The following is a 17,109-nucleotide window of genomic DNA, read 5'->3' as shown; positions in this document are numbered from 1 at the left end:
GATGGCTGCCCTGGAGGCTGCTGGGAGGTCCCATCCCTGCTGACAGTCACGTTGAGTGGGAAGAAGAGGCTGGAGGGCGGGGGAGGAGTCCAGGAGGCCCCGGGAAGCTCCCGTCACCTGGGAAACTGGTCCAACCAGTGCCTGGCTCCCGTCTCCGGCTCCGGACGGAGAGCTCGGGAGGCTGTGGAGGGGGCGCTGGGGCAGGGCTTCTCGGGCACCCGGAGTCCCACAGAGCCCCTTCAGACAGCGGGCCCAGCCCTCTGGCCTCCTGGGGTCCCGCTTGTGGCCTTTAGCATCTCCACGGGACACGGGGGACTGTTCTCATGGGGACTCGGAGCTGCTTCCCAAAGGGCCTGCTGCTCTCAGGTGAGGAGGGAGCGGGCTGGGGAGGGTGGCCCTCGGCCCAGGGCTGGGTGTCTTCTAGGAAGGGAGGGACGATGACTGGGGAAGATGAAATCATTAGAGGAAGGTCCATTCCCAGGTTGTCTGTAGAACATTCTAGAACCGTGGGGGCAGGAAGGGGCTGGTGTTTGATTCCCTGCTGTACCCCTGGTGACCAGGGAAAAATGTCGGGGATGGTAACACGTCACCTGGGGTGGGCACCATGGCCAGACCCTGAGTGTGTCACACCTGGAAGGAGCCGTGCCGTCAATGAACCCGGGGATCCAGGTGACACCGTACCCCAGGGCAGGAAGCCCTCCTGGGCCCACGGGGGACACCTCTCATCGATGCCAGCCCTGTTCCCAGTGCCCCGCGCTCTGGCTCTGCCCCCAGATGAAGATCTGGGGGGAGGGGAATGACGGGGTCCCTCCCCGCGCCCCAACCTCGGGCCTCCCCTCCTTCCCACAGCCTGCCTCCTGGCCCTCTGGCCACCCCACGGCTCCCGGGCAGCCCTCCGAATCCAGAAGATTCCAGAACAGCCTCAAAAGAACCAGGACCTTCTGCTGTCCCTCCAGGGTGTCCCCGACAGCTTCCAGGACTTCACCTGGTACCGGGGGGCGGAGGCCCACGGGGGGACGATGCTCTTCACCTACATCCCTGGGCTGCAGCGGCCCCAGCGGCATGGCAGCGCCCTGGGACAGCGCGACGTCGTGGGCTTCCCCAACGGCTCCATGCTGCTGCGTCACGCCCAGCCGTCGGACAGCGGCACCTACCAGGTGGCCGTGGCCATCAACCCCGCCTGGACCATGAGGGCCAAGACCGAGGTCCGGGTGGCCGGTGAGTGCGGGAAGCTGAGTGCCTGGGTTCTCTCGTGCATCCACACACACTGATGGAGCACCTGCTGTATGCCAGGCCTGGCAGATGTCATTAAGCCTTCAAGCGCTTTAACTAAAGGGCCCCCAGAGTGTCTGCCTGTGACAGACCCCACGGAAGGCACCTTCTCAGTGACGCCATGTGCAGGGGTCCATCAGACCTTGATTGAGCACCTCCTGTATGCCTGTTCCTGAGAAAGACACTGCATCTCTCCTTCCTCGTGTGCACAGGTCAAGGTGTGCTGACACTCAGGCAGAGCACGGGGGACAGGGCAGGGGACAGCAGCACCGGCCAGCTGAGTGCTGCCCTCGGTGCGTTCCCTGGAGCGCAGTTTCTCGCCCTCCCCCTCCAGGCCCCATGACCTGGAGCCCCGGAGGGTGCCAAGGGCGAGTCATCGTCCCACCCCGGGTCCCTGGTCACCACGTGGCTTCCTGGTCGTGACCCTCCAAAAGGTCTCCAGGGGAAATGTCACCCCTGCTTAAGAGTCACTGCCCCACGGCGACTTGTCTCTACCTTAAACCGAGAGGCAGAGCCACTCTGTGTCTGTTACAGGTGGGGAAACTGAGGCACGGAGAAGCTATGGTTGACTAAGGAAGACGAAACGGGACAGTGTGACATGGGGAAGGTCATCAGGGAGGCCAGGCGAGGGAGGCTGAGGAGAGAGGGGTGATGGCCGGGAGGTCATGTCCCCCAAATTCATATGTTGGGACCCTCACCCCAGGTGACGGTATTGACAGGGGGGACCTAGCCGGGTGCGGTGGCCCACACCTGTCATCCCAGTGGCTCGGGAGGCTGAGGCAGGAGGATCACGAGTTCAAAGCCAGCCTCAGCAGCTCAGGGAGACCCTGTCTCTAAATAAAGTACAAAACAGGGCTGGGCTGGGGCTCCGTGGCCAGTGCCCCTGGGTTCCATCCCTGGTACAAAAATATGGTGGTGCCTTTGGCATCTGTCCCTGCTGTTTGGTGACTGTGGGGAGGGACCAAGGACCTTGTACCTGTCAGCAAGTACTGACCGTACCACTGAGCTGTGTCCCCAGACCAAAAGGCGGGTCACTGGGAGGTGATGAAGCCAGAGTCAGAGCCTCTGCAGACGAGGTCAGGGCCCCTTCTAGAGAGACCCAGGAGAGCGGCTCAGCCCCTGTCCCGCGAGGACCCAGCAGGAAGACCGCTTCCCTGACGGAGCCCAACCATGCTAGCCCATGACCCTGGACTCCCAACCTCCAAGGTTTCCAAGTCACCTGGTGTACACTGCGCGGTTCCAGCGGCTTTAATGAGCCAGGACAGGAGGGAACCCGCACAGAGGCCCTGGCAGAGGGAGCAGCAGGTGCCAAGGCCCTGGGGCTGGGCTGGCTTGGTGTATAGTCAGAGCACAGAGAGCGGACGCAGAGGCTCCGAGGGGTGAGCAAGGCAGGTTTGGAGGCCAGGTGGGGGGGGCACACGGCCAGGCTCGGAGGCTTCAGCTGCACCCCATTCCCCTGGGGCATGAGCTCTCAGGAGAGCCCCCTCCCCAACAGCTGCTGCCTGTGGTCACCCAGCAGCCCTGTAAGGATACACGTGCTTTTCTTTTGTTTTACAGAAGAGGAAACTGAGGTTCAGAGAAGCCCTCAGCTTACCAGAGGCATCGTCTTCCAGACGTCCTCACTTATAGGCTTCATGTCCTAATTAATTAAATGACTTAGTCATTGTTGGAGAAAATCAAGGCAAAGGAAATAACAATGACAATTCAGGTTGGGTGTCCCTTATGTGACCAGAAGTGTTTGGACTTGGAATATGTTTGGATTTTGGAATTCTGACATAAACACGATTAGGTGTCTTGGGGGTGGGACTCAGGTCTAAACAGGAAACTCTTTTATGTTTCACAGGCACCTGATGTACACAGCCTGGAGGGGCTTTCTGCAATTTTTTTTTTTTTTTTTTTTTTTTTTTTGGTACCAGGGATTGAACTCAGGGGCACTCGGCCACTGAGCCTCGTCCTCAGCCCTATTTTGTGTTTTATTTAGAGACAGGGTCTCAAAGCTTAGGGCCTTGGCTTTTGCTGAGGCTGGCTTTGAACTCCAGATCCTCCTGCCTCGGCCTCCCAAGCCGCTGGGATTGCAGGTGTGCGTCCCCTGCCCCCCGCCAGCGCCCGGCTTTATGCAATTTTTCTGGGTGGAATTTTCCACTCGAGTTCTGTCGACTCCAGGAGCTCCCAGTTTTGGAGCATTGGGGTGTAGATTTTCAGATTGGGGACATTCAGCCTGTGACAGTGACGTCAGAGCGGCCGGTGCACGTGCTGTGGCAGGCCCTTGGCAGGAGCAAGCCGACCCACTGCGGGAAGCCTGGGCCGTGGGGTGCGGGGACCTTGATGCTGAGATGGGCGGCTGCTGGCGACTTCCCGCCTGGCCCCACCTGCCTGAGTCACCCGCAGAAGCCACTTAATCTGATCTTGCCACCTGCAGGATTCCCAGAGCAGAGAGCTCTCGCCAGGGCCAAAGGCAGCCTCTGGGCTGCAGGAAGGGCTTCACCGAGCCGCCTTGCTGGGGACAACGGCCAGACCTGGGCGTGGGTGGCCCCCTGTCCCCTGCTACATTTTCAAATAGGTTTCAGACACTTGAGGTAGAAGAGGCTGAGAGAAGGGAATGAAATACACAAACTGCGTACACACAAAGGACACGGTCCACACAGTGACCCCCCACTGAGCCTGAGGTCACTCACACCCACTTCAGGGCTCCCAGGGCCCTCTCTTGGAGCTGCAGAGGGATCGTCAAGAGTCCAGGGGGCCTGGGTCGGCCCTCAGGTGAGTTGTGCCACCTCTGTGCCTCGGTTTCCTCGTCTGCGGAACGACACGGAGCCCACCTGGTTGGACAGTGAAGGTCGCAGTCTTACTCCTGCTCCCCAGAAGAAGAAACCGAGGCACAGAAAGGCTGAGTCATTTGCCCTAGGTCACACAGCCAGCAGGGACTGAACCCCTGCGTTCTGACCTCAGAGGCTACCTGCTTAGCTGTCGGAGGGCTGGGGACAACAGGTGTCCAGCTTGAGAATAAAGCCTGGGAGGGCCCCAGGCTGGGGGTCAGGTGAGTGGGAGCCGGCAGACTCGGGGTCCAAGCCGGGAGGGCAGGTTGGAGAGTCCTGCGAGTCCCCACATCTCCCGAAGAGCGCAGCCAGCACCTCGGGCCTCCAAAGCTGGGAGTGAGGGACACAGAGCGGGCAGCAGGGGACACCTCGGGAGGTCCATCTGGAGGACAGCAGGTCCTGGGAAGCGGAGACCTGGAGGGGGGAGAGCGGGGACTCTGTGCCCTCAGGGCTGGCCGAGCCCCTGGGACATCACTGTCCTCTCGTCCCCCAGAGAAGCCTCAGAAGCTGCCGGCCACGTCCCCGCCCTTGGACGCCGGGCTCCTGGCTGCCACCGTCATCGGCTGTCTCTCCACCGGGCTCCTGCTGGCCGGCAGCCTGGCCTTCCTCCTGGTGACCCGAGGCTGCAGGGGCCCCAGGTTCGTCCCTGTCCCCCGAGGGCAGGAGGGAGGGAGGACCGGGCAGGCCCCTGGCTTCTCTCCACCCACCACCTAACGGGGCTCCCTCCCACACCCCAGGGCAACCACCTCAGGGAAGCCGGAGCCGGGCCCCCGCGGAGACACGGGTAAGCTGCCACCTCCCTCCGCTGTCCTCCCCATCGGGGCCTCCCTGGGGGCCTGGACTCAGCCCTGAGAATCCCAGGCCCCCCCCCAAGCTGCTTCTCCTCCTTCTCTGTGGCTGTCCCTCCTGCCATCATGCGGGGGATCCTCATGGGGAACCCAGGGTCCCTCCCGGGATTCCTGGATCCAGCTCCTCTGCTCTGAAGCCCTCCATGGCTCCCCAGTGCCCTTGGGGTGCACCAATGTTGGGGAATGAAGGAGTCAACGGAGGGAGGGACGGGCTGGGCTGCTGGGGCGCTATCACCAGCAGGTCCCCCCCTCCATCCTCTGCTTCAGGTGACAACAATGTGTACGAAGTGATGCCCTCTCCAGTCCTCCTGGCGACCCCACTCAGTAACACGGGGCCCACGAGCGCAGCCTTGGTGAGTCCCATCCCCAGGGCCCCCTAAAGCCCGTGCCCGGTTTTTTGTTAGTTTTGGGGGACAGAACCCAGAGGCACTTTACCAGTGAGCCACACCCCCAGTCCTCTTTATTTTTTATTTACTTTTTAAATTTTGAGACAGGGTCTAAGTGACTTAGGGCCTCGCTTAGTTGCTGAGGCTGGCCTCCAACTTGCCATCCTCCTGCCTCAGCCTCCCAAGCTGCTGGGATGACAGGCGTGCACCACAGTGCCTGGGCCCTAAAACCGGCTTCTAACAGGGCGCCTCTCCTCTGAGTTGGCCATGGTGCCTGGGGCGCCTTGACACCCAGTTTAGCCTCCCACCACCTAACGGGGCTCCCTCCCCGCACCCCAGGGCGACCACCTCAGGGAAGCCGGAGTTTTATTTTAAAAATCATAAAGAAAAGACCCTGAGAGGAAGTAGCTCTTGCCCCTGGCAGGTGTGAGAAACCCGCTCACCTGGCCAGGCACAAAGAATGCACCAAGGGACACAGGTCTGCAAAGATCCAGGCTTTACTTTAAGGATGGTCTGGCAAGACCGGGTAGCTGGTGGTCAGGGACACACCGCTGGGCACGACCAGTGTTTTATCCCCTGGAGGGCAGGATCCCTCCAGTTCCTCTTGGGCTGAGTGCTCTGGACTGAGTGCTCTGGCTGAGTGCTCTGGGCTGAGTGCTCTGGGCTGAGTGCTCTGGCTGAGTGCTCTGGCTGAGTGCTCTGGGCTGAGTGCTCTGGCTGAGTGCTCTGGGCGCACAGTCATCCCCAACATTGCCTTGGTCTCCGTTTCCTGTTGGGTTGTTTAAAGAAGTGTCCCTTTAGTTGTCCCCACCTTCCTTTGTCTCTTGTCGCAGGAAAGTCCCTTGGATCCATCGTCCCTTGGCACACACACAGTTCAGCTCTGCCCATCGGGTGTGGGCTTCCTTTCCTCCTCCTCCCTCCGAGGGGCTGTGAGCTGGCCCACGGGCGTCACCTGCCACCAACTCTCCCCCTCTGGCCTTCCTTACACCCAGGTCACGTGACATTCAAAGGTGGACGCGTTTTATTCTGGAAACGGCCCAGTGGGCCCTCCTGTCCCCGCCTGGGGGAGTGGCCTAGCTCCTTGTACCCTCCTGGACTTCCTGGGGGGGACAGTCCCCCCTTCCACTGGGGCCACAAATTACTTAAATTTAATGAAAAGAGAAACTTTAAGAATGGAGGCCGAGGCTCAAGGGCAGGTGTCGGGGACAGGAGCCGCGTGGCTGACCCACCGAACACAGCCCCCAGGGGCTTCCCAGCCAGAGGGGCAGCAGGGACCCCAGAGGTCCCAGGTCCCGGGGCACCGAGGGGACCCAGCTCACCTGTGCCCTTTCCTCGCAGCCCCCGACCCTGCCTCTACCCTTGAGGCCCGAGCTGGAGGCCCACCAGTACCAGGTGTGTGGGGACCCAGACAAGTAGGTCGGGGACGGTCCTCCCTCTGCCCACCCCCCAGCTCCCCTCCTAGGCCTGGAGTCCCCTCCTCTGTAGAACGGGGCCATGTCCTGGGACTTTCATGGGCAGAACAAGGCCCAGAGAGGGATAAGGGATTGCCCGGAGTCACACAGCGGGTCAGGACGCCAGTTGAGACCATTCCTGGGCCTGAGTCTCAGTCCCTCTTGTCCCCTCCCGTGTGTCCTGTGTCCCAGTCTCCCTCTGAGTGACAGTCTGCATACCACTGTGTATGTCTGCCTCTGTCCTGGGCTCCCTCCCTCCCTCCCTCCCTCCGTCTCTCTCTCTGTGTCTCTCTCCACCTCTGTCCCTCCCTCCCCTGGTCTCTGTCCCTCCCACCTCCTTTCCCAGCTCCCCTCACCCTCGTCCTCCCTGTCCCCCCAGGACCTGCTGCACCCCGACTCCTCCCCTTACTGCCAGCTCGTGCCCAAGTCCTGAGCGAGGGGAGGGGACAAGGACTGGGCCGCCCTCTGGGGACCTGGCACAGACGACGAGGCCTGGCAGGATGGGCCCCCAGCACTGGACAGGAGGAGTCGGCCCCAGACCCAGCACCCACCCCAGGCCCCTGGGAGGACCAGGCAGGTCCCCACCTGCCATCAACCTGCTCCTCCAAGCCACCAGCCTGGCCGCCTGCCTGGGCACCAGGCCCTCGCAGGGTGGGTGGTCAGGTGGCCTCATGGGCACCACCAGAGGGCCCCCAACTGACCGTGGCCTCCAGTGACCCCTGGAGCCCCTCCCCCGCACGAGGCAGCTCCCACCCACAGGTCCCCCCAGGGGGACACCTGGCCCAGGTGACAGTCCCGGCAGGTTACCTCGGTGCTGGAGCCCCGCCCTGCTCAGGCAGCTGGAGCCCCCTCAAAATTCTGCCTCCCCAAGCCTGCAGCCAGCGCCTGGCATCGCCGCACAGTCTCAGCCAGTCCCTCACGAGTCTCACCCAGGCCCTCACCCAGTCTCACCCAGTCCCTCACCCAGTCTCAGCCAGTCCCTCACCGAGTCTCACCCAGGCCCTCACCCAGTCTCACCCAGTCCCTCACCCAGTCTCACCCAGTCCCTCACCCAGTCTCAGCCAGTCCCTCACCCAGTCTCACCCAGGCCCTCACCCAGTCTCACCCAGGCCCTCACCCAGTCTCAGCCAGTCCCTCACCCAGTCTCACCCAGGCCCTCAGGCAGCAGCTTCCCGCTCTGCCCCACCCACCGCAGGTGCAGCGTGGCCTCAGCCTGTGGCCCCTGGACTTACTCAGCAGGAATGAGCCTCGGCCTCGGCCCCGCAGGAAACTGAACAGACAGAACTCCTGCTGCTGGAGGCCACGGGGCAGGGGAGAGAGAAACACAATAAATAACTAAATGCCATGTGTCTCATGGTGACCAGTGACAGGGAAGCAGAGAGGGGAGGGGTCAGGAGTATGGGGGGCTGAGATTGTTGAGTAGGGAAGGCAGGGAAGGCCCCACTGAGAAGGCAACAAGCAAAAATATGAAGGAGGGAAGGGAGGGAGCCATATCGGGTTCTAGAGGGAGAGCATTCCAGGCACCCACAAAGGCTCAACAGCAGCAGGGAGGCCAGGCCAGTGTGGTAGAGGCAGAGAGGGAGACAGGAAGGGGGGAAGTGAAGACGGGGAGGCAGGCAGATCACCCAGGGCCGTGTGAGATGGCTGCAGCTGGCTTTTGCCCTGGGGGTGACCGGGGAGACTATATCAGCTAAATAATGGTCCCCAAAGCCCCCTACATCCTCGTATGGCAAAGACTCGCGGTGAAATTCCAGACGCAGAGCTGGGGTGAGGTCCTGAGTGCCCCAGGCAATGTGGGACCACAGAAGCAAAGACTGGGGGCGAGTGGCCGCAGGCACTGGGACACTGTGGGAGGGCCACTACCCAAGCAGGGTCTGGGTCACAGTGACTGATGAGAGAGACCCCGCGGGCCATTGAGAGCTCTCAAGATGAAGGGACTGTGAGTCGGAGAGTGGCAGAAGCTTCTAGAAACTGAAAAAGGCAAGAGGGCGGGTTCTCTCCCGGAGCCTCGGGAAAGGACTCAGACAGCTGAGCGGTACCCAGCGAGACCCATTTTGGGGGCCGATCTCCAGAACTGTAAGATAAAAAATTGGGGGTGACTTTAAGCCACCAAGTGTGTGGCCTTGAGACACAGGACCAGGAAGAATTCCCAGTGGGAATGTGGACACCAGGCCTGGGCTCTGACCTCTTCCCGTGGGCCAGCAGGTCAGCCAGAGGCCAGGCTGAGGGCTGGGACGTGGCTGCAGCTCTCTCGGACCTGGACGGGGCCCTGTGGCCTCCCCCTGGGCAGCAGCTGCTCACCAAGCTCCCCACCCACCCCTCCCTTCCTCCAGGTCCTCCCCAGGCGCATGGTACTGGCCAGAAAAACCACATTTCCCAGGTGCCCTTGCAGCTAGGCTTGGTCATGTGACCAACTTCAGGCCAATGGGGTGTGAGCAGAAGCCACACCAGCCATGCAGGGCTCCTGCCCTAGAGAGTCCCCCTTCACCTGTGCCTCTGGCTCCAGAAGACGTGGGGGAGGGAGCCCTGTGGGGTCAGTGGCTGAGACAAAGCCCCAGGGGAAGGCAGGGTCCAGTTAGAGCTGAGACCCGTGGGCAGAGCAGGGGGCAAGGTCAGAGGGGTCAGCTGCCCTGATGCCCAGCTCCTTCTGAAGCCTGATCCAGGAGCCCACTCCAAGGCGCAGCATCTTCTAGGGTAGATTCTCTGATCCGGACAGCGTATCTGGCAGCCCACCTGATACGGGCTCTGCGTGGACTGAATTGTGACCCCCAGATCCCTAAGCTGAAGGCCCACGTATTTGGAGAGCCTCTTCAGAGGTCGTGAAGTTACAGGACCTAGTGTGGGACCTGGCTCAGTAGCTGTAGGGTCCTCATAGGACAAGGGAGAATGTCCAGGCATGGGTGCCCACGGGGTGCCCACGGGGTGCCCACAGGGCCTGGGCCAGCTGAGGACACCAGGAGGGAGTGGCCCTATGCGAGCAGGGAGAGGGGCCTGGGGGAGCCACACCTGCTGAGCCTCGACCTTGGACTTCCAGCTCCAACCTGCAAAGAAAGTTTAAGCCACCAGGTCTCCAGTTCCTTGTTAGAGCCACCCCAGCAGGTCAAACAGGCCCCTTCCACCCCTGTGCAGGCAGGTGGTATCCCTTCCCTCATCACATCAAAAGCAGATTTAAATCTAATAGCCAGGGACAGTGGCCCACGCCTGTAATCCCAGCGACTCAGGAGGCTGGGCCAGGAGGATCACAAATTTGAGGCCCAACGCAAAGAGACCCTGTCTCAAAATAAAAGTAAAGGGGCTGGGGATTATAGCTCAATAGTAGAGCACCCCTGGGTTCAATCCCCAATTCCACAAAAAAAAAAATAAAAATAAAAAAACCGTACACACGCACACTAAAGCTTTTTTAAAAAGGAGAGGTGGAGGGACAGACAGAGGAGATGGAACGTGGGAGGCCAGTCTCGAGCCCATTTCGGCCTGCTGGAAGGCGGGAGCAGCTGGGGACCCAGGTTGAGTGTGGGAGTGGAGACCAGGAGCCTTGCAGTCTGGCACGATGTCACTCAAGAAGTATCACCTTTGTCCCTGGTTGGGGTTTGCGCTCACTGAGCAGGTCCTCATTGCCACACAGAGGTATGACAGGAGTCCAGGCTGCGCCAGCAGGGGGCAGCAGAGGACCGCCCAGACCTACAGGCCACAAGGTGCCTGGCCCCTCCCTCGGCCCTCCTGGGTACCCAGAGGGCCTACCCAGGTCCGAGGCCCAAAGCATGGTCGCGTCACTCACTCACTTGGGCTGTGGCAGGCACGCCCACGGCTCCTGAGCTTGGCCTTCCCTGTTCCTGCAGCCCAGCCCTGAGCCAGGCAGCTTCTCTCCCCGTCTGCCCAGCCTCCTCCCGGTCTCTTCCCACCACAAGACATCCCAAGGGTCTTTTTAAAACCCAGCTGGACCCTGCCCCTCCCTGCGTAGAACAATCCACAGCTCCCTATCCCCCCACGGTCCAGGGTCACAGCCTGCAGCGCCCTCGAGGTCTGCGATCTAGGGGCCTGTCCACCTCTTGGTCAGCCCTCCTTGCCCCTCGCCCCCACTCTGTGGTCATGGGCTGGAGGAACAGACCTTTTTCTGGACTCAGAACTCTCTGCTCCATCTCAGCGCAGACCCTCGCACGGTCTTCCCGCTGCCCAGAGCTTGCTCCCAGGTCACAGCTTCCCTCCCTCAGCCCCTCGCAGCTCAGGTCTCAGTCCACGCCTCCTCCTCCACCAGGCAGCCCTGACTCCCTGCGTCCGTCCACCCAGCCCTGCCTCTTCTGCTCATCCCCGGGGGCGGGTCAGCCTGAGCACCCGACCTGAGCCCTGGGGGGCAGCTCTCCACCGCGGAGGCCCCGGCACCAGGGCTCAGAACCCACGGGGTGCCGGGTGCCCACTCTACACAACCTGCCCCAGACCTGGTGGCCTCCATTCCTTCCCTGAGAGAGGTGCATGGAGCAGTTCCTGTGCCCCAAAGTCTGTTGCATGAACTTGACTGGGCACGGGGGACACGAGCCAGCAGCTCCGCCTCTCAGGGAGCTCAGTCCTGTGGTAGAGGTGGCCTGGAGCTCAGTGTAATAAGACTGAGTAGGATGCTCGCGTATTGAGCACCTATTATACGCCCTGCCTGGGCCGAATGCTTTCCGCTTGTTGCCTTGTATCTTCGCAACGGTTTTGTGAGTGAAATACCCGATTATCCCCATTTTACAGATGAGGAAACCAGGGTGCAGAACAGCGAGGTCTCAATGGACCAGCTGGGAACAGAACCCAAACCTCCAGCAGGAGGTGACAGCCTGGTCAGAGCCCCGTCCCCCGAGCGCCAGCTCTGTCCACCCGCGGTCGCCCGCCAGGGGTCGCTGTGGCCCCACCGCCGCTCCGCCGCCCGGTTCTCAGGGCTCCCCGGGTTCTCAGGGCTCCCCGGGTTCTCAGCGCGCGGCTCCGCGTGTGTAAATGAGGAAGTGGCCGTGGGGAAGGAAACGGGCTGGGCTGTGACCCAGGGCCATTATGATTCATGGGGAAAACCCTTCTCTTCCGAATTCAACGCCTTTGTGTGCAAAAGGGCTTGTGCAACCCGCGGGGAGCAGAGTCAGCGGTGTAGACTGGCGAGCAGAAGTGTGGACGCCCCCTCATCGGCCCAGCCCAACTGACCCGCGGCCCAGGGTCGTCTGCAGCGGATGCGGGGGATGGAGGTGGGGGCAGGGGACGCGCCGCTTTGGGGCCAGGGATGTCGCCCAGTGGGCGCTGCCCCCCAGCACAGGGAGGGCCCTGGGTGCCATCCCCGGCCCCGGGACACAGACGTGCAGAGAGGCCGGCGCGTCCCGCTTAAGAGGCTCAGGAGGCTGAGGCAGGAGGATCGCTCAGCCTCAGCAAAAGAGAGGCCCTAAGCAACTCAGCGAGACCCCGTCTCTAAATAAAATATTAAAAAGGACTGGGGGTGGGGCTCAGGGGTTCAGCGTCCTGGGTTCCATCCCACCCCCACCCAAATCGTGGCCTCTCTGACATCCCATAACTGTAGATACCACTGAAATGCGGACGCCCTGCGTGGACGAGGTTGGGAAGCCTTCATTGTATTTTCACATTTTAGGTGAAATGGTGGCCCCGTGTGTCCGGGTGTTTATTTGCTCTCCAGGCGACCCAGGCCTGGCGCATGCGTGCTGGGGGCTCTCTCTGCCACCTGAGCTGAGCTGCACCCCCAGCCCTGGGAAGCTTTTTTCCCAAGGAGCCCAAATCTTTCAAGAAACCGGCTGAAGGGGCCATGAAGAAAATGATAGGATGCTTTGAAATGCAGCCCCCCTCTCCCTCCCCACAGGTCCCCGGTCTGTGGAGTCACCCAACCAGGAATCAAAAATATTCAGGGGAGGAAAACAAAAAGTTGTGTCTGTAGTAAATAAGCCCAGACACTTCTTCTTGTCATTATTCCCTAAACAGGGCAGTGTGACTATTGACGCGCACCCACAGCTCAGTCTGTGTTGTTAAATACCTAGAGAGGCCCCAAAACACTCAGGACAGAGGGTTCCCCAAACTCTGTGCCGTCTTATACCAGGTAAGGGACCAGCTGCCAGGGGGTTTGGTGCCTTAGGGCCCCAGAGCCAATCCCCTGGGGACACCCAGGGACAACTGGACTTACTACCACAGAGGGCCCCTGGGCGGGGGCAGACAGAGGGTAGGGGGGGCCCTCCCTTTGTATTTGATGAGTGTGTGAAGTTTCCCAAAATTAAAAGTTTTTTAAATTGATTTTAACCCCAACTTGAAATCCAAGTTCAACTGCTTTTCCATCTTCCTGGTGGGATACATGAAGCCCCAAGGAGGAAAACACCTAGCCCTTGGGGTCCCCAGAGAACCCTGGTGCGCCTCTCCCCCTCCCCCTCCCTCCCTCTCCCCCTCCCCCTCCCCCCCTCCCTCTCCCCCTCCCCCTCCCTCTCCAGCCTCCACCTCCCTGACTCCACCCTTCACTTCCTGCCCCCCCACCTTCCTGCTCCTCCCACCTATCCACCCAGCCCCCATGGAACCTCTCATCTCAGACCCAGACCCTTCCCTCTGGGCCTCAGGGACTCAGCCCAGCTGGATCTTCTCATCCCCAGACTCCAAACAATGTCAAGCACCTATCAGGGGCCATCTTGCATTCAAGGTCCTCCTCTTGGGATCAGCTGGTGCCTGGGCAACCACCTCCTCTCGATGGCCCTCCCCCTGACTCAGCTCCAGCCACATCAGGTTCCTTGCTATCCCCACATTCTTCAGTGAATTTCCTGCCTCAGGGCCTTGGCACCTGCTCTACCATCTGCCATCACTCCTCCCCAGAGCCTGGTGCACCTGTGGTGGTGCTCACCATAATCCCAGCCACTTGGGAAGCTGAGTCAGGAGGATCTCCAGTTTGAGACCACCCCAGGCAACTCAGTGAGACCCCCATCTCAAACAAAATAAGAGTAAAAACAAAATGCTGTCTAGGCTCAGTTTTTAAAAGAGGGGGGGGGAGATTCTTCTCCTATCTACAGGTTCCCTGTCACCTCACACCTCAGACCAGAAAGTCCCCCCAACTCCCCGTCCCTCCCTGTCCTCGTGCTACATTTTCTGTTCTGTTCCTGTGGCACTAATCTCCACCTGTGTGCATGCTGTATCAGCCCGTTCCTGCCCTTCTCCTGCCAATAGGGTCTGGCCCCACCAGGGCAGAGATATGTCTGTGTCCACAGCTTGGCACGGGGACAGCACTCAATAAATATTTGTTCAGTGATTGAATGACTTGGAAATTCCCCGGCGGCCCAGGGTGGGCAGAGGTCCGAGCTGGCTCCTCCCACCCACCTGCCCTCCCGCGCCCCGCCCGCAGCCCCGCGCTCCCTCCAGGGTGAGGAACTGGGGGACAGGAGGTTCCTTCTCTCCTCCAACAGCTTCGGGGGCCCCAGCCCCGACCAACCCCAGGACCTTGCCAGCAGGCACAGGAAGCCGCACCCTGGGGACAGATCCATGGGCAAACACCAGGGCACCTGCCCATGTGATAAGCCGGGGACAGCCGGGTTCACACGGAGCAATTAGCCCAGCTGCCCAGGGAAGAGGGGACAAGGGTCCTGCCACCCAGGCCCACGTCCAGGTTTCTAACAAACACGACGTCAGCGGTGGGCGGGGCTTGATGAGGCTCCACCTCCCCCGCAACTCAGGACCCCGCTGAGACAAGAGGGCTGGGGACCCCGAGCAAACAAGGCACACGACTGTCCCCAGGCAGCTGGACGGAGAGGCAGGAGGCGATGGCCTGAGTCTCAGGTCCCTTGTCTGCAAGATGAGTTTTCTGTTGGGGGCAGGATGAGCTCACAGGAAAGCCAACAAGGTCCCAAAGTCACTGCCGGCTAAGGTGGCACGGGCCTGTGGTCCCAGCACTAGGGAGGCTGAGGCAGGAGGATCACTGGAGCCAGACGCTGAGAACCAGTCTGGGCACCAGAAGTGGAGCCTGCTCGGTCTTTAAATAAGAGAGAGAGAGAGATGGAGAGAGAGATGGTCTCAACAAAAAAAAATCCACAGTCCCACCGCCGTCCGCTACCTGATCCAGCAAACAAAAGAAACGTGTGAGCCACGGGTGAAATTCGAATGTTCTAGCCAGACCCAAGCCAGCAGCTGGAAAGGCTGAGGCAGGAGGATCGCAAGTTGGAGGCCAGCCTCAGCAGCTTAGCAAGGCCCGAAGGAACTTAGACCCTGTCTCAAAAACAAAAAGAAAAAGAAAAACAGGTCTGGGGATGTGGCTCTGTGATGAAGTGCCCCTGGGCTCAATCCCTGGTTCCAAAAAAGGAAAGAGAAAAAGAAAGAGAAATGTGTCCTCAAAAAGCAGGGCGGTGAGGGGCCCTCACGGTCTAGACCCCAGGAGGTCAAGGCCACAGCCTCCCACCCACCTCACAGAGAGGCAAAAGCCCCTACTCACAACCTCCTGCTCTACCTCCTGCTCAGCCCCAGGCCAGGCGCATAGTAGGGGTGCAAGGAACTGCAGCTCTGGATTGAACCGAGACCCAGGCTCACGTGGGGAGCATCCTGCCCCCGGCTCCCGGGCCCAGCCTCGCCGCCCGCCCCAGTCAGATGGCAGAGCCCTGGAAACCTGGGCCTCCCTGGAGACTCGCCTCCCTCTCGCTGACAGTCACACCTGGTGTCCGGTTCCACAAACAGTCTCTGAGTCCCTGCGCTGTCCTGGGCAACGTGCCGGGCAGTGATGGGGACACTGTGGGGACAGCCCAGGCCCGTCTTCTTGAGGTTCACATAGACCATCCCCAGACAGTGAACATCAGGTGATAAGGGCTGGGGTGGGGGCCCCATAGGGCAGTCTGGGAGGGCTTCCTGGAGGAGGATACAGTGAAACAGAGCAGAAGGCCGCAGGAACGTGCTGGGTGGAGTGGCAGTGAGACGGAACAACGGCGTCACAGGGTCCCAGCAGGCAGGAGAGGGGGTCCCTGAGGCTGTCGGGTGGGTATGCAGAGCCTCACAGGCCACTTTCCACTGAGGGCACTGGGGAGCCATAGCAGGTTCTGAGCAAGGGAGGGACGGGGCAGGTTTCTGTGTTAGGATGTGCCTTCGTCTGCCAGATGGAGGGGACATGGCAGGAGGCGAGGCCAGGGCCAGGGACTGAGGGAGAGTGGAGGGGGGAAGAAGCCGGGCATCGCAGGGCGCCACAGGGAGGGAGGGAGGCTGGGTGGAGGCCACAGGGGGGAGGGAGGGAGGCTTCAGAGGCAGTTGGTGGGGTGGGCACATCAGGGAGGAGGACCGGGTCCCTCTGTCCCTGCAGTGGGGACAGGGGACATCAGCCACCTCCCATGAGGACCAGGGAGAAGAGCATCTGGGAGGATTCCCAGATCAGTTAGAGACGAGGTCACTCTGAGGTGAGCGAGAGGCATCGGGGACACGGGGGGACATCCTGAAGGACACTGGGCCGTGGTCCCAGGACTGGGGTGAAGGCAGGGCCGTCCCGAGCAGGTGAGGTGAGGCCACAGGTGGCGTGGGGACAGGAGGCGCCAGGACTCCCCCCCGCCGCCTCCCCGTGGCCTCCCTGGGTCCCCTCCCCTCCACCGCACCCAGCCCTGCGAGGGCAGCTGAGGACAGCACCCGGGGACAGGTGAGCCGCAGGTGTGGCCCCTGCCAGAAGCAGGCCCAGAGCCACTGGGACACGGTGACAACAACTGTGCGGCCCTGGGGACGCCTGCCAGCTGCCCCCTCCAGACCAGTGTGAGAGGGCAGAGCCCGGCCTCCCTTTCCCTCGGATGTGGGGCAGACTCCCCGGGCCCAGGGCAGGGGTCTGTTCCAGCCGTGGTCTTCACCCGGGTCTCCCCGGAGCCAGGGCAGTGGCAGCAGGTAGTAGGTGCTCATCAAATAGCTGGGAAGTCCACGGGTCAGTGATTTACGGGGCACTTACTCCGCTGTGAGCACGTCACCCTGTCACACCTTGAGCCCACCGCCTAGGAGGTCTGGGTCTCTGCGCCCCTCAGTCGCCAGAATCCACAATGCTCAAATCCCTCACATCGGACGACACAGGTGGGTTGTGGTGGCACATACCTGCAGTCCCAAGCACTTCAGAGGCTGAGGTGGGAGGATTGCTTGAGCTCAGGAGTTGGAGGCCAGACTAGGCAACATAAAGAGATCCTGTCTCAAAAGAAAAAAATGTTAAGAGTCTTTCTTTCTTTTTTGGTACTGAGGAGTTAACCCAGGACACATCCCCAGTCCTTTTTATGTTTTATTTTGAGACAGGGTCTCGCTACATTGCTTAGGACCTCGCTAAGTTGCTGAAGCTGGCCTCCAACTTGCAATCCTCCTGCCTCAGCCTCCCGAGTCACTGGGATGACAGGCGTGCACCATCCGGCCT

General features: G+C 61.1%; 1 protein-coding gene across 1 annotated transcript; it reads left to right on the top strand.

Annotated features, from left to right (window-relative positions):
- Window positions 1–323: 323 nt before the first annotated feature.
- On the top strand, window positions 324–7,203 carry Ceacam19 (CEA cell adhesion molecule 19). The gene is made up of 7 exons (XM_026403685.2): window positions 324–366; window positions 850–1,218; window positions 4,579–4,723; window positions 4,823–4,869; window positions 5,201–5,286; window positions 6,658–6,711; window positions 7,150–7,203. The coding sequence occupies exons 1-7, from the start codon at window positions 324–326 to the stop codon at window positions 7,201–7,203; spliced, it is 798 nt and encodes a 265-aa protein (XP_026259470.2).
- Window positions 7,204–17,109: the final 9,906 nt, after the last annotated feature.

This window comes from Urocitellus parryii, chromosome 15 (genome assembly GCF_045843805.1).
Source record: "Urocitellus parryii isolate mUroPar1 chromosome 15, mUroPar1.hap1, whole genome shotgun sequence".
NCBI classification, from domain to species: Eukaryota; Metazoa; Chordata; class Mammalia; order Rodentia; family Sciuridae; genus Urocitellus; species Urocitellus parryii.
The sequence above is the reverse complement of the archived record's forward strand: the minus strand, read 5'-3'. Positions and strand labels throughout refer to the sequence as shown.

Excerpts from the sequence above, each read along its gene's own strand:
- Ceacam19 (XM_026403685.2), top strand. The coding sequence starts at position 324 with ATGGGGACTCGGAGCTGCTTCCCAAAGGGCCTGCTGCTCTCAG. Across the intron at positions 367-849 it reads AAAGGGCCTGCTGCTCTCAG|CCTGCCTCCTGGCCCTCTGG; the intron begins GTGAGGAGGGAG and ends TCCTTCCCACAG. Across the intron at positions 5,287-6,657 it reads GGCCCACGAGCGCAGCCTTG|CCCCCGACCCTGCCTCTACC; the intron begins GTGAGTCCCATC and ends CTTTCCTCGCAG.